At 57.9% G+C, this 16,186-nt stretch overlaps 1 protein-coding gene across 3 annotated transcripts in view; it reads right to left on the bottom strand.

Annotated features, from left to right (window-relative positions):
• The window catches only part of EYA2 (EYA transcriptional coactivator and phosphatase 2), a 208,932-nt gene that overhangs the window by 109,611 nt on the left and 83,135 nt on the right, over positions 1–16,186 (bottom strand). For all 3 annotated transcript variants that reach the window (XM_062204297.1, XM_062204298.1, XM_062204296.1), the window contains exon 5: positions 10,947–11,063. In XM_062204297.1, coding sequence (XP_062060281.1) covers positions 10,947–11,063 — 117 coding nt within the window. The remainder of the gene's footprint in view (positions 1–10,946; positions 11,064–16,186) is intronic.

Raw genomic sequence — 16,186 nt, 5'->3', positions numbered from 1 at the left:
CCCGGGTACCGCAGGTGGGCTTCCCAAGTGGCAGCTCGGCTGCTGCATCAAACGCCCACCCCAGTTCTCTGTTTATAAAGACACCAAACCCATCCTGAGGGCCGTGCCGTGCCCTCCGGAGCTCATCTAACCCCAGTCACCTCCCACAGCCGCCCTCTCCAAACACCGTCGGGCCGTGGGTTAGGGCTTCAAACGCAGGAACTTTGCAGCCAGACACAATCTAGCCCACGGCACTCACTAAGACCCCTCCCCCAAGCCCACCGGCATCAAAGCAGGTTATACGCTGGCCGCTAAACTCCGCTGCCTAATGCAGGGGCCACATTTATGATGCTATGAATCAAAATCAGACAGAATCAAAACTCCTATCCTTCAGTGGCACTAGCCAGGTTCAAGGGCTCAGGAGGCCCCCGTGGCCTGTGGCTGCCGTCAGGGACAGCACAGATACAGAACACGGCCACCAACTTCCATCTAACGACAGCACTGCCTTTGGTGGGAACCAAACTCCCTCCCAGCCCCCGAGTGTCCTCTCTGGCTCTCGTCACCTCGCACCTCCAGCTGCTTCTGGACACCAGGGGCAGCAAACCAGACGTGTTACAGACCCAGAGAAGAGCAGCTGCCTCCCCTCTAAGCCTGCAACCTGGCAGCCTGCAGCTCGGGCCTGAGGTGGCTGCCCTGTGTGGAGGTGGCGAGCGGGCGGGGGTGCCACCCGGTGCTGCCCGGCGCCGCTGCACCCCGGGGAGCTCACCCGCCTCCCCGTGTGCAGAAGCCCTGCTGACTCACACCCAGAAACCTGACCCGGGCCAGCGCCGCCCGGCTCCTGCCGTGACCGACACACTGAGAGCGGACAGACGTGGCCTGCTCAGAACTGGCTGTGCCGGCACAGCCTGCAGGTCACTGCTGCGGGGAGAAACAGGGAAATGACCTCACCAGGAGGAGGTAGGCACCACGCTCCGGCCTGGACGGGAGCCTCGGCCACCACCGAGGTCCCCTGCCACATGTCTCACCCAAGAAGTGACCCGAGGAGTAGACCCAGGGGCCCCCGATCTCCAAGTCCCCATTGGCTTAGGGATTTGCTCCTTTGGTTCCTGTCTTGGGTTTGGTTCCTGTCCTGTCCTGTGGTTTGGTTCAGAAAACACGAGACCAGGCAGAGTGACAGAGAGGGGCAGATCTGTCTAGATCTATCTAGCTCTTCACCTGCTGGTTCACTCCCCAAAGCCTGCAACAGCTGGGGCTGGGCCAGGCCAAAGCCAGGGGCCCAGAACTCCATCCGGGTCCCCCATGTGGGTGGCGGGGGCCCAAGCACTTGAGCCGTCCTCTGCCGCCTTCCCAGGTGCATTAGGAGGGAGCTGGATTGGAAGCCGAGTAGCTGGGCCTCCAACTGGCGCTCCGATATGGGATGTGGGCATCGCACGCAGTGACTTAAGCTGCTGGGCCACAACACCTGCCCCAGGTAAGTTTATTTTGGTGCAAAACAACTTTTGAAGCCTATGAATACAGTGCGTTTCCATGCACACAGGCTTGTCTGTTTCCTAAGAGATTCCAAACAGTTGCCAATATTGAAAAAGAATGAGATGTCACAAGAAAATACACTTCCAGGGATCACCTTGAAAGTTGGGAAGATCTGGTCTCCCGGGTCCCATTCTAGTGTGGTAGCTGTGGGCTGAGCCCAGCAACACCTGACCCCCGGCTCTGCCACAGCGCCCCGTCACTCCCTATAACACTGTACCTGGCTAACACCTCTCCCTTACACCACCGGGCCGACGTCTGTGCTGTTCATTGGAAACTCTCGTTGGGAAGAGCCACACCCCAGAGCAGGTTCATCCACCGGCCTGCAGGGTCCTCTCTCCAAAAAGTAACATCTGCCTGTGATTTGTGAAGTCAGCGCTTCTCTCGGGCTTGTCACTGCCTTGCCATTTGTCTCCAGCTTGGGTGTCACTCCCGGTGCTCCTGCCAGGCCACCCCAAACGTCTGCAACCGGACCTGTCCTTTTCATTTCTGGATTTTGGATTTCAGAGTTGTGGTCAGAGAACCTTTTTCTGCTCCAAACTTATCAACATTCTGCTCACTCTTGTTCTGACAGTTTTATGGTTTTGACATTTAAACTGTTGGTTCCTTTAATTTGTCATTTCTTATTCTTTTGGTGTATAGGAATGGATTTTCCCCCAGACGGGTAACCAATTGTTCCAATATCATTCATTGAATAGCCCATCTTCCCCTACTAACTTTGTTTTTAATTTTTTTACTTAATTATTATTTATTTACTTATTTTTAAATATTTTATTTATTTATTTGAGAGGGAGAGACAGAAAGAAAGGTCTTCCACCTGCTGGTTTACTTCCCAAATGGACACAATGGCTGGAGCTGGGCCAATCTGAAACCAGGAGCCAGGAGCTTCTTCCAGGTCTCCCATGTGGGTGCAGGGGCCCAAGCACTTGGGCCATCCTCTACTGCTTTCCCGGGCCACAGCAGAGAGCTGGATTGGAAGAAGAGCAGCCAGGACTCGAACTGGCGCCCACATGGGATGCTGGTGCCACAGGCGGAGGCTCAGCTGACTCTACCACAGCGCCGACCCCTCATTTTTAACACTTATTTCAAAGGCAGAGAGACAGGGATAGAGAAAGACAGGCGGAGCTCCCACCTGCTGATTCACCCCCAAATGCCCACAACAGTCAAAGCCGGGCCAGGGCTGAAGCTGGGAGCCAGGAAACTAAACCCAGTCTCACACGCCTGCTGGGAACTCAGCTAGTGGAGCCATGACCATGGCCTCCCATGTCCGCATCGGGGGGGAAGCTGGAATGAGCAGTGGAGCTGAGAACGGAGCCGAGTCCTCCGAGAGGGGCCGTGGATGCTCTCGCTGCCAGCCCAGACACCTGCTCCCTGCCGCTGTCCCCGGGTTCCTCATGTGCTGAACTTTCTGGACTGCTGTGTTCTCCCAATTGGCCAATCAGTGCATCGAGACAGAGGCAAGCCACTTTGTTTCTGGAAGCTTTAGACTAGGTTGAAAATCTGACATGCCTAGGCCCTTCTTGCTCTTTTATAGGCTCTTGAATCTCAACTCCTAATCACAGAAAAGCGAACAGATCGGTCAGAGCTCTGAACTACGCGGCTCAACCTCGTCTGTAGGACAAAAGTCGCAAACCAGCACCACACTCGCGTGCCGCTTCCCACGCAAACTCCCATGATCAGGTGACGCTGGGTCGGCGGGTCTCTACGGCCACAGGCACTTGCGGGCACTGGGGGTGGGGTCACTTGGGGACACGTCCCATACTTAAACAGGGACCTGCTCCTGGGCCCAGAATGCCACTTCTGGAAATTTGTCCTTCAAAACGCATGCAGGAAAATAAAACCATATACAAAAAGGCTTTTCATGGCCACATTGGGATTAACCACAAAGGCTAGAAGCCAGCCACACGTTCGCCCCTAAGGAACCGGCTAGACCATCTTTAGCACATCAGCCAATGGAATAAGAGTGTCCGTGAAAGAGGACAAATGACGAAGGTCAAAGGCAGACACGTGGGCCTGGTCTGTGCCTGCGAAAATCAGAAGATCCCCGTATATGCCGTTGTGTGCCAGCACCTTCCCAGAAGGCCACGCGCCGTGCACAAAGCGGAACAGAGCTCATGGGTAAAACGAGGGCTGGGGTTGACAGCTCAGAGCAGTGCAGCTCTGTCGCCAGGGCATGAAGAAAAGCAGTCACGACCCTGTTAAAACAACATAGGACCCCGCCGAGACACGAGCATGGCGACCAAGCAGATACCAGAGAAGGGCCTTAAATGGAGGACCTGGCTGTTAGGAGGTGGACGGACCTCGACGGCAGGGGCACTGAAGACAGAGGAAATGAGTAAAGCGGACCGAGACCGGCAGGTGTTGCCGAGTTAGGTCTTGAGAAACAGAGGCACATGGCTGACGTGAGGCGGAGCAAGAGCGGAAGCAGCCTCCTGTGAGCTGGCCACGGTGACCTGCAGGGCACCCGCGTTCGGATGTGCTGGGAAAAACTGCAAACGCACCAGCGCGGTGCCACTCCCACTGCTGGCCGCGAGCGAGCAAGCTGCAGGGACTGGATTTGTGCTCCCAGCAGGAGTTGCAAAACCAGGTTTCTGTGACTCGGGGCTTCGGGCTCAAGGACGGGGGGACTCTGCTGAGGGAACTAATGACAGGCCTTCTGACTGCTCCTCTGTGGAGTTCCCAGGGTGGGGACCGAGGGGGAGATCCAGGGCTGCTCAGTCGGGGACACAGTGCTGCAGCCCAAGGAGGCGGGTGCAGGTAGATGCCACACAGAGCTCTGGGAGCTACAGACAGCTCGTCTCGGGGGCCACCTGACTACTGATGGGCACGTGGCAGTGAGCAGTGCCCCAAGACTGGGGAAAAACTGCTTGGAAGGATCAGAAGCAGCAACCCCCAGGGCTCCTGTGCACACCAGCCAGAGGGCAAGCCCAGCACACAGAGCACTGGGAGGAGACGCGCAAGGGTGGGACTTGTGATGGGGAGAAGTCTGCCCAGATTCAGCGCAGCTCTGAGCCCAGTGAGCCAAGCTTAAAGCACGACCGAGGGAACCAAACTGTGTCCAGGGGACCCAAGTGCATCCCAGGACAACACAGAAAAATACTTGCAGGCATATGGGACACCCGGCATTTAACAAGGTGAAATTCACGTCTGGCATCCAACCACAGCGAACGCGCCATGCAGAAAAGCAGGCAGCCGTGACCTGGTACGAGGAGGAAAAATCGAAGGCAAGGCAGACAGGAATGACAGGGGAACAGGATCAGTAGACGATAAGAGCTACTGCAGCTTACTCCGGCTGCTCTGGGAGCCAGCGGGAAAGCTGGACATGGTAAGACATGAAGATATTAAAAAAGACCCAGACCAAAGCTCTCCGAATGAAACTCTGCACAAGACGAGAATTCCCTGGGTAGGATGAGCAGACCCGACATTGCTCAAGCAAAGATTCCCACTGAAGATGGGGTAGGGGGGAGGCAGGCCGAGCAGCAAAAGAAATTTTGGCTAAGACGTTCTCAACGGTGATGAAGACTACGCAGCCCCAGACCTAAGCAGCTCAACAACCCAGGGCCCTCGGAGCGGGAAGAGCACGCTGCGAGACACCTCACCCACCGTAACAGAAACCCGCGACAGGAGAACCCAGAAGCAAACCAACCGTGGCGGCTGCAGACTTCCCGGGCCTGCACCATGCGCTTCCTTGGGAATCACGCACGGACTCCCCCTTGTCACAGCCACTGCGCACGGGGTACTTACAGTGGCAGACAGGAGTCTGGGTTGGGGTCACGAGAGAATGTCACTGCCCAGGTCTGGGAGACAGATGAGCGATTCACCTGCTCCAACAGTCATTGCGGAAGAAGAGTAGCTCAAACGCCTTTTTCTCATCGAAAAAGCAACGCTATCAGCAGGAGGGGAGACGGCGGGGGTGGGGGTGACTGCTAACTGGCACGCGGTTTCTTTTCGAGGTGAGGAAAACACGGAAGACAGGGACGATGGAGGCAATGATAACAGGCACTGACTTCAGTAGAGCGTGGGGCACGTGGATGCTACCACAGTAAAAACCCAATGAACTAAAAACAAGGGAAAAAGGAATACACGCGGAGTAAAAAAAAAAAAGAAAAAAAAAGAAAGAGAGGGAGATTTAGAGAATTTGAAGACAGGAAGGGACCTAAGAGATCACCAGGTCCGAAGCCAGAGCCTGGGCGGGGGGACAGACCCCTCACCAGATACACCCGGGGGCGCTGTCACCACCGATCACTCCCGAGAGCCGCAGTGGCCAACAGCTCACGGAGCCACGGGGCAGTGCTGCGGGGAAGACGCCAACTTACTCCGCAGCACGCATATGTGGCTCTACCAGCACTGGAGTCCAGAGATCGGGACACAAACTGGCCTTGGAGGTCCCCAGCTGGGATTCCTGGCTGACTCCCACGGAGCCTCTCACTCTCCCGCAACCCTCAAGTCTGTGTTTCCGGGTCACTCAGGGGTAACTCAGCCCAGGCCCTAAGCTTCGGCGTGCACGTCTCCTGGGCTCCCACGGCCGTGAACTTGGACATTAACGCTGGCACGGAGGGCTCAGCGGTCTGATTCACAGGCTTCTTTTCTCTTACCATGACTGTTTCCTAAGACGGACGGCTCACGAGTGGAAGTGGGCGTGGAAGGAGCCGCAGCTGTCACCCCCGAACCTGGCAGGCCAGCAGCGGGGACAAACGCCACTTGGCTCGTGCCTACCTCACAAATGCAAGTCCCTGAGCCACCAGCCACGCCACGCGGCAGGGGCTTCAACCCGCCCACGTCACAGGGCAGACAGAGCCTCTGAAGGTCACACGACTGGGACCCTGCAGAAACCGGTGCTGAACGCAGCCTGACTTCAGAGTTCCTGCTCTGAACTGCTTTTAGGCACCCACAGGAGAATACAGAGGAACCCCGGCCTTCGTGACCCTCGTCTGATGTGACCACGAACCATTTCATTCAGTCCCCAGGAGCCACACGAGGGCAGCCGAGGGCATCCCTCATGCTGGAACGCCCGTGTCACAGGCGACAAAACCAAGGCACAAAGATGTGCCGGCAAAAGGAGAGCATGAGAAATACACATATGTAAATATAAAAGATACATTCAACATGAATTATATATAGTCCAGCTACTAAAACCTGGAGTGAACCTCAAAAAAGAAAATCGACGACCCTGCAAAGGCTGGAAGCACTGCAAGCTTCTCTCTGACATTCACTGGAAGGGAAGGGGACTAAGCAGATACCGATCTCGAACCGCGGCCTTGCAGGGTCATGGCTGGGCACAAGCTTCTGGAATTAGCTAGAAACCTGGGGGAGGCACCCTGGGTTATCTAATGTTTCCACCCGGCCGCAGTGCCTCAGTTTACCCCCCTGTAAAATGATGCGTGTGCCCTCTGGGTCCTTTCTGCTTCTCCAGGACTACCCGTCTATTCTGTGGGGAGGAAAGGACTCGGGTCGATTTCAGGGAGTCAGCATCGCCGGTGCTCACAGCTGAGCCAGCCCCCACCTTCCTCCTGCTCCACGCGCTTGAGTCAGCCGGCAGCTCCTACTCCGAAATGCTGGGAGCTGTTCGGGACAACTCAGGTGGAAAACAACCCATCATGGGAAGCACACGGGCACGGCGCGCGAGCGTTCGAGAAAAATCCTTGAGCGGGAACAGTTCAGGCTCGGAGAACGCCGGCAGCGTCTAGAGAGCAGTTTCTGGCCGTCAGCACCAGTGGGCAGCTGACCAGGACAAAGGCCAGCTGCTGCCGCGCCTCGGCGTCTGGGCCACGCGGACCGTAAGGAAAGGACATGGTCGTGGAAGCAGAGCAGGAGATGTTTTTCCGTTTGTGAGGGAGGGGTGAGGACTGCGGTCAGGGAGGGGTCTAGGCCTGGGCTCGTCCTTGAGAGTCGCCTTCTAGACGGAGCTGCAGGAGTGGGGGTGGGGTGGGGTGGGGGGAGGCTGTACCTGGGCTCTGGGGGCAGCTGCCTGGCTTCACATCCTACTGCCATGGCCACGTGACCTTGGGCAAGTCGGCTAACAACTCTGTGCCTTTGTTTCCCTTCCTGTAAGCTGGGGCTGAGGGTGGAACCTGAGTCTCAGGGCTGCGGGGAGGTCAAGGGGACGGCCATTCGCAGTGACCACGGCGGGGCCTGCGGAGGGGAGGGTCAAGGGGACGGCCACGCGCAGAGACCACGGCGGGGCCCGCAGAGGGGAAGGTCAAGGGGAGGGCCACGCGCAGTGACCACGGCGGGGCCTGCGGAGGGGAGGGTCAAGGGGACGGCCACGCGCAGTGACCACGGCGGGGCCTGCGGAGGGGAGGGTCAAGGGGACGGCCACGCGCAGTGACCACGGCGGGGCCTGCGGAGGGGAGGGTCAAGGGGACGGCCATTCGCAGTGACCACGGCGGGGCCTGCGGAGGGGAGGGTCAAGGGGACGGCCACGCGCAGTGACCACGGCGGGGCCTGCGGAGGGGAGGGTCAAGGGGACGGCCATTCGCAGTGACCACGGCGGGGCCTGCGGAGGGGAGGGTCAAGGGGACGGCCACGCGCAGTGACCACGGCGGGGCCTGCGGAGGGGAGGGTCAAGGGGATGGCCATTCGCAGTGACCACGGCGGGGCCTGCGGAGGGGAGGGTCAAGGGGACGGCCACGCGCAGTGACCACGGCGGGGCCTGCGGAGGGGAGGGTCAAGGGGACGGCCACGCGCAGTGACCACGGCGGGGCCTGCGGAGGGGAGGGTCAAGGGGATGGCCACGCGCAGTGACCACGGTGGGGCCTGCGGAGGGGAAGGTCAAGGGGACGGCCACGCGCAGTGACCACGGCGGGGCCCGCGGAGGGGAAGGTCAAGGGGACGGCCACGCGCAGTGACCACGGCGGGGCCCGCGGAGGGGAGGGTCAAGGGGACGGCCACGCGCAGTGACCACGGCGGGGCCCGCGGAGGGGAGGGTCAAGGGGACGGCCACGCGCAGAGACCACAGCGGGGCCCGCGGAGGGGATGGTCAAGGGGACGGCCACGCGCAGTGACCACGGCGGGGCCCGCGGAGGGGAAGGTCAAGGGGACGGCCACGCGCAGTGACCACGGCGGGGCCCGCAGGTCGGAAGAAGTCCAGGAATGTCAGCACCCAGAGGAAGCGGCACAGCATGCTCTGGGATATTCTGAACCTGACCCTCAGCCTGGAACACTTCCTGGCTCAGCAGTCCGCCTCGTGCGGTTGCTCTGTATTCTCAAGTTGGGAGTAAATAAACTCGTTCTTTATGCAGTGTCCGGGGAGGGCCCCGCCTCCTCTCCCCTCGCTCACCAAGCTCCAGATTCCCAAGTTTCCTTCTCAAAAAGTGCCAAGTGCTGGGGCCGGTGCTGGGGCGTGGCAGGTAAAGCCACCGCCTGTGACACCAGCATACTCTCTGGGCACCACTTCGAGTCCCGGCTGCTTCACTTCTGATCCAGCTCCCTGCTAATGCGCCTGGGAAGGCACCAGAGGATGGCCCAAGTGCTTGGGCTCCTGCACCCACGTGGGAGACCTGGAGGAAGCTCCTGGCTCCTGGCTTTGGCCTGGCCCAGCCCCGGCCTTTGTGGCCACTGTGAGGAGTGAAGCAGTGGATGAAAGATGTCCCCTCTGCCTCTGTGTGTCTCTCCTTGTAACTCTGACTTAAAAAAAAAAAATTAAGCAGGGCCACGTGTAAGGCTCGCATTCAATAATACAGAAATAATACAGTGAATGGGGGCCACTCCTGCTTAGTCACTTTTTACTCAGCCAGGGCAGGTGTGTCAGAAGGGGCCATGGGCTACGCTCGCTGTCCCACCCTGTGGCCTCAGGAGCCCCAAGGCAGAATGCTCAGCCTCTCTTTGAAAATACAGAAAGAAACTAGCTTGAGATGAACCCCAACACGAGTTCAAATTCACTGTCCTCACAGTTTTCATTATTGGGATTGGCGCCCCTGGGTCCTGGGAATCTGGATGCTCTCATGGGACCCAGAGTGGCGCCATCAGGGAGACGGAGGTGATGACGGAAGCAGAGGAGGCAGGAGACGTCACGGCCAAGGGCTCTGGGGAGAGGTGGGGGGCCAGGATTCCACCAGCCCTTCCAGGGACTGGACGCAGTCCGTGTCCTGTTGCACCCGTGCTAACATTTACACTCTGATCCCGAGCTTGGGCAAATCCATCATTCCCTCTACACCCACGTTTCCCTTCTTTGAGATGGGAATGCAACCAGTGACAGCACCTCCGAGTTACAGTATGAGCTGGAGCATGCCACATCACCCGGCACCCGGGGATCAGTCTCCATCAGTGGGCGGCGCCCCCGCAAGCTGGGACAGAGACCTTTACATGGGAGCTGCTCTGAGGGCCGGAGCAGGATGCCCAGCACCCCTTCGCTCTACAAATGCCCCCGAGAGGCTTTGCTGTCCTTAACTAAAAAGTTAAAAAGGTCCAGTGAAAATGCTCCCATGTGGCTTTTTACAAGGAAATGTACAATCACTCGTTAGCCCGTGCCTCGTCAGGACTTTCCCATGCCTGCATTTTACTTCTCAGATTCTTGGTGGCTGTTTTTGCCAGCTTGTAGGACACACGTGATGCTGGGATGGGGCTCCCCAAAGCTTCCCCGCCAAGCACCCACATTAACACAGCACCGAGGGGGCGTCAAAGCCGACAGGGGCTCTAGGGAGCGGAAGGGGTGCAGCCGGGCACAGGCGGCCAGCAAGCCAATCTCTTAGGGCACAGGGTTGGGGTTACGCACTGGAATCCTCCCTTCCCCTCCCAGGCCCCGTGGGAGGCCTGGGATAACAACTCCTCTCCCTGCCTGTCCAATACGCCCACTGCCTGCATTCCGCTCTCCAGCGGACCTGCCTGTCCCATCACACTTAACGAGCCAGCCAACTGCTTCTCACAGCCCTCAAGACCTTGTGCAACCCGGCTCTGCTCCCTCCAAGACTCCTCCTACCATGCGCCCTCTCTCTCTGCCCCAGCTTCCCTGGTCTCCATTCTGCGCCTCAGGTGCGTCCACACGTTTCCTTCTGTACGGCTTTGGCACTGCCTCCTCCTCTGCCTACAATGATTTTCCCTGGGGAACCAACATAGCTGGCCCCACCCCATGCTTTGGGTCCACACCAAGTCCTCTTCTTAGCACTTGCCCTGGTGACTTGGTCTAAAGCGACACACCCACCTCTCCTGAGGGCCCCCCTCACCCCCATCGCTCTATCCAAACACCAGGCTTATTTGCCTCATTGCACTCAACCCTTTCCGAGATTATCTGGTTAATCAGCTGACTTGTCATCACCATGCCATGGAGTTCCCGGGAAGGCAGATCTCACACCTGCCTTCTCCACCACCCTAACTTCATTCCTTGAGCTGAAGCCCGGCACACAGTAGGTGCTCAATGGATCTGCTGAACGGAGGGGTGGAGGGAGGCACCCCCAACTCAGGTCTGAGACACAGGCAGGGAGGGGCTGCGGCACCACACTGACCGTGCATCTGGTAGGAGTACGGGCTCTGTCCAGCAGGTGCGGTGCTGAAGCTGGAGCCATAGCTGAGGAATCCACTCTGGCCGGGGGAACGGCTCAGGCTGTCTTCTGTCTTGATGCCTGGGATGCAGGAGAGAGAAGCACCAAGGACACATGATTAGGAGCCTTGCTTGTCACCCTCGGAAGAGCCCCTGAGTCAACACAGCACACGCTTTTAACAGCTTCCAAACCAGGAGTTGCCTGAGAGCTGAAGCTTACCTATGCACAAATTCTGCCTGGTCCGCCTACTTTTAAAGAAAATCTGAATTAGCTCCTTTTGTTTAAGAACCAGGACAGGGGCCAGTGCTGTGGCACAGTGGGTTGACGCCCTGGCCTGGAATGCTGGCATCCCATGTGGGTGCCAGTTCGAGTCCCGGCTGCTCCTCTTCCGATCTAGCTCTCTGCTGTGGCCTGGGAAAGCAGTAGAGGATGGTCCAAGTCCTTGGGCCCCTGCACCCGCATAGGAGACCTGGAAGAAGTTTCTGCTCCTGGCTTCAGATCGGCTCAGCTCCGGCTGTTGCGGCCAATTGGAGAGTGAACCATCGGATGGAAGACTCCTCTCTCTCTGCCTCTCCTCTCTCTGTGTAACTCTGACTTTCAAATAAATAAATAAATCTTTAAAAAAAAGACTCAGGAGATACCACCCAGAGAATCTGGATTTGTGGCTTTGCTTGGGCAACAGGATGGCCCAGTGACCCAGGTTCCCCAGTTTGTGTCCCAGGTCTCCGTGACACTGAGGCTGGGTTTAAGATGTTCCTTTTTCCATCAAAGATGCTGTCGAAGCTGAGAAAGGGACAGGCAGGCCAGGGGTCTCCTGTTTCATGCACGACATCAGCTTCCCTGCAGCTACAAGAGTCTGCAGCCTCCTGCTACGCTGCACCATGGGTGCCTCGAGTGACGTTCACGGAACTCAGCTGCCCCTGCAGAGACGACACCACTGCTCCGGGAGACACTCCCTGCCTGCCCATCAAGGGTCAGCCACAAATCCACCTTCTGCTTTGGCCAAACCCCAGGCTTACCCAGAGAAAGCACGGGTGTCAACTCCACGCGCACCTGCTGGGGAGGGGCTCCCACTGGGAGGCGGGCGCTGCTCACCCCCAGCAGCTCATCCTTTCTACTAGATTCCTTGTGAAAGTTCAAGTAGCACAGAAAGAAGAGGGTCTCTCCGGCTCCCAGGCCCAGACCCCAGCTCTCCTTCCCAGGGGCATCCCCTGTTCCAGTCTGTTCTTGTGTTCACTTCCAGACAGGCGCTGTGCACACACGAGTTCATGTCGTGTGTGTGTGTGTGTGTGTGTGGATGGGAGCATTCTACAGGGGCCGTCTGCATTCCCTCACTCGCCTTGCATCCCCCGCACTATGTGAGAACGGCCCGTTCTCCACCAGCCTATGGCTCTGCACTCGCGGCACTGCCGGATTCTATCGTGTGGCGTCCTCACCGGAGCTTACCCAGTCTCCTATTCACGGGCTCAGTCTGCACGGTTAGGAGGCTTTATGACTATAATCTGAGCTGCAGCAAATACACACACACACACACTCACCGCAAATAGACTCGCACATACATGTTTACATGCAGGGAAGATAGCCACATATGCACGCACACATGTATTTGCTGCAGCTTAGTAGACAGCACGCATGCACATTTTGGGCACACGTGCGCATGTATCTTTCGAGTAGTTGCAATTAGCGAGTCAGCTTAAGCATTCACAGACGCTGCTAAACGGTGTCCCCGGGATCCCCAGGGACGCCCTCTCCAAACACCGCACCCTGCACGGATGCGGGAGCCCACACTGCTTCCCTTTGGCTTCCAGGGAGGAGACAGGACCTCACTGCCACGGGAACGCTTACTGGGGTAAAGAACACTTCCGGGGCTGGGTGCGGCTGTGCACCCGAGCTTTCCTCCCTTCCCCTTTCTCACCCAGCCCCCCGCACTCCACCCCCGCATAAAACAAGAGGATGGTTGGGGTGAAGATGGATGGCTCTGGGTTGGGAAATTGGGGCTGGGGTCCTGTGCAGTCTGCTTCACAGTGAGGTGGCCTGGTTTATTTCTCCCGCAAGCCCAGCGTGGAAGTCGCCTTCCTTAGGAAATACAGATTAGACAATATTGTTTTGTTCGTTTTGAAGATGTGGAAACCGGGGTTCAGGAAGCCAGCGGGGGGCTCAGCCACCCTCATCTGTGTCAGTGGCTGGGTAGAAATCCAAAATACGGAATATTCGGCTGGTGCCCTGCCCACGGACTCCAGGTTGACTGCTTTTATCCTCACAACCCAGAGGGAGTGGGCGCACCGCCTCCTGCAGCAGGTGTCCCAGTGGGACACAGAAATGCCACTGTTGCACCCAAGGGATGGGCGCTCTTTGTTTTAAAGAGACACCGACAAACCGCGAGAAAACCTCTGGCCTCGGGCCCTTTGCATATGTTTTTCTCTCTGCCTGGATTGCACCCTCGCTGTTCTTAACGAGCCTGATGCCTCTCAGCCTCAATTTCTCAGCTTAAATCCCCAGTGGGCCCTCTCTTCCTTCCTCATACTCCTCACAGTTTGTTTGCTCCTTTAGCTTTTTAAGATGTAATTTATTTGTGAGCCAGTCACACACACACATACACACACACACACCAAGAGCGAAAGAGATCTTCCATCTGCTGGTTCACTTCCCAAATGCCTGCAACAGCCAGGGCTGGGTCAGCAGAAGCCAGAATCCAGGAACTCCATCCGTCCGGGTCTCCCCCATGGGTGCAGGGACCAAGGCCTCCTAGGTGCATTGGGAGGGAGCTGGACCAGAGCGGGAGGTGGGCCTCCCCCTGCCCAGGCACTCTGAAAGGGGATGCAGGTGCCCCAAGCGTGACTTAGCCGGCCCCAGCCACCACCCCACACTCCCAGCTGAGCTCTCGGCTTCTGACAGTCTTGCTCACTTGGAGGCTCTGGCTACTCCAGTCACAGCATGGGGGAGTCTGGGAAAGAAGGGGGAGGGCTCCTGTCCCCCCACCCCACCCCCACCACAGAACTCTCCAGAAGGAAAGCCCCGCCCTCGCACTTCAGAGCCTGTGTGTGCTCTGCCGGGTCCGAGGAGTCTTCCCAAGTTCCTGGGTTGGAAACTGAACCCCAGTGCAACAGTGCTGGGGAATGGGCCCTTTAGGAGGGACTGGATCAGAAGGGCTTTGCCCTCGCAGATGGACCCGCACCGTCAGAGCGAGTGAGTTCCCGCCGACTGCAGCATCCAGGATAACGGGAAACCCAGTGACCGTCCGAAGGACAACGGGCAAGTGAGTTGTGGTACAAGTACTGGAATATTATACAGCAGTGAAAATGAATGAGCTATAGATAGGGACAAGTTTTACTGGCATGGTGAAAGCAAGCTGCAAAAGAATGCAGGCTTAAAGGCGCAACAGATGTGCACCAAGTTGTAAGATACGCTTACGAGGCTACACTGGGGGAAGTGGGTGAAGTGGTGTAACGGTTACACGGTCACCTGCAGTGCCAGCATCCCACATGGCATCGGTTGGAACCTTGGCCACTCTACTTCCAATCCAGCTCCCTCCTAATATGCCTGGGAAAGCATCGGAAGATGGTCCAAGTGCTTGGGCCCCTGCACCCATGTGGGAGACCCGGAAAAAGCTCCTGGCTCCTGGCTTTGGCCTGACCCAGCCCTGGCCATTGCAGCCATCTGGGGAGTGAACCAGCAGATGGAAGACCGCTCTCTCTCTCTCTCTGCCTCTCCTTCTCTCTCTGTGTAACTCTGACTTTCAAATAAAGAAATCTTAAAAAGCAAAACTATCCCCAGGGGCTGCAAGCTACAGCCCATAGGCCAGATGTGGCCCTCTACTTGTTTTTCTAAATGCAGATTTACTGTAACACGCCTGCCTGTTCACTTCCACACGGTCTATGGTCGCTGTGGCAGAGTTGAGGGGTTGCCATGGAGACTGTATCCTCTGCAAAGGCCAAAGTGCTTGCTGTCTGGCCCTTTAAAAAATGACCTGCTGACCGCGACCCTGGCCTCCTGACCCCTACAGAAGGACAGGCAGGGCCAGGTGAACGTCAAGTTCAGAAGAAAGGACAGCCAGCTCCCTGACGGCCAGGGCACGGCGGGGTAGGGTTATACTCTCCGTGCTCTTCTGATACACGGAGAGAGAGGGCGCAGCGCTCCCAGCCCCTCGTCTCGAGCTTGCTCACAGACGCCCACCCCTGTGGGCCAGGGTCTGTGCTCTGTAATCCCCCTCCCCAGCGCGTACAGAACACATGCGCAGGCTGTGGGGCTCGGCAGCTGCTGGGGTTTACATTCACCTCCGCCCCCTGCCAGCCGGGGCAGCTGGGGTGAGTGTGCACCCTCTCTGAGCCACTCTGCTCCTCCATCAAGGCAGGGGGGAAGATGACCTTTCTCGTAGGATGGAGGTGGACACAGAAGCAATCGGCGGACAGGAAGCAGTGGGAGTGACGGGAAGTCAATGCCGGTGGTCATCGCCGACGCTGGATGTGATGCGGCGACAGGACCTGTCACTCGCTCAGGGGCTTCTCCTGACCCTGTCCCTGACTGCCCACCCACGGCCACGCCTCCCCAGGCCCCCGACACTCCAACGCTCCAGGCCAGGTCGCTCTCCCAACCAGTCCTTCTGCTACTTCGTTTTCCTTCAGTTCTAACCCCCGAGCTGCCAAAGCCAGCTTGAACAGCCTGAAACCGGACCCAGCCTGTGCACAGTTGCCTGTCCCACTCCTACTAAAACCCTGAATCTTTTTGTGGCCTCGAAGGCCCTGCCCACCTGGCCCATCCCCCTCTCACCACTCCCCAGCTGTGGGTGCTGTGATCATCACGTTCCTTCTGTCCGTGGGCGCTGCCCCTCAGCCTGGGTGATCCCCCCCCCCCCCCCCCCCGCCGCTCCCGCCCAGCACTTCCACGCGGCCACGCCTCAGCCCTCAGCTGAACTAATGCTTTGGCTAAAAGATCTCCCCTGGTCCTGGAACCTAAAATAAGTCGTCTCTGCTCGCTTCTCTCTTGTGTGCTTCTCACCCTCTACATCACACGTCACAGTGTGAAATACAACACGGTATTTTCAAGATGCGTCAAGTTGATCTCTCTGTGGGCCATGGTTTGCAGATTGAAATGTCTTTGTTGGATAGGCAGCTGCTTCAGGGCGGTGATGCGGGCTGGGTGGGGTCTGTGGCAGGAACATCGGCGTGTGCTTGTCTCCGCCAGCTGCCCCGAGCCTGGTTCTCAGC

This window comes from Lepus europaeus, chromosome 10 (genome assembly GCF_033115175.1).
Source record: "Lepus europaeus isolate LE1 chromosome 10, mLepTim1.pri, whole genome shotgun sequence".
Lineage (NCBI taxonomy): Eukaryota > Metazoa > Chordata > Mammalia > Lagomorpha > Leporidae > Lepus > Lepus europaeus.
The sequence above is the reverse complement of the archived record's forward strand: the minus strand, read 5'-3'. Positions and strand labels throughout refer to the sequence as shown.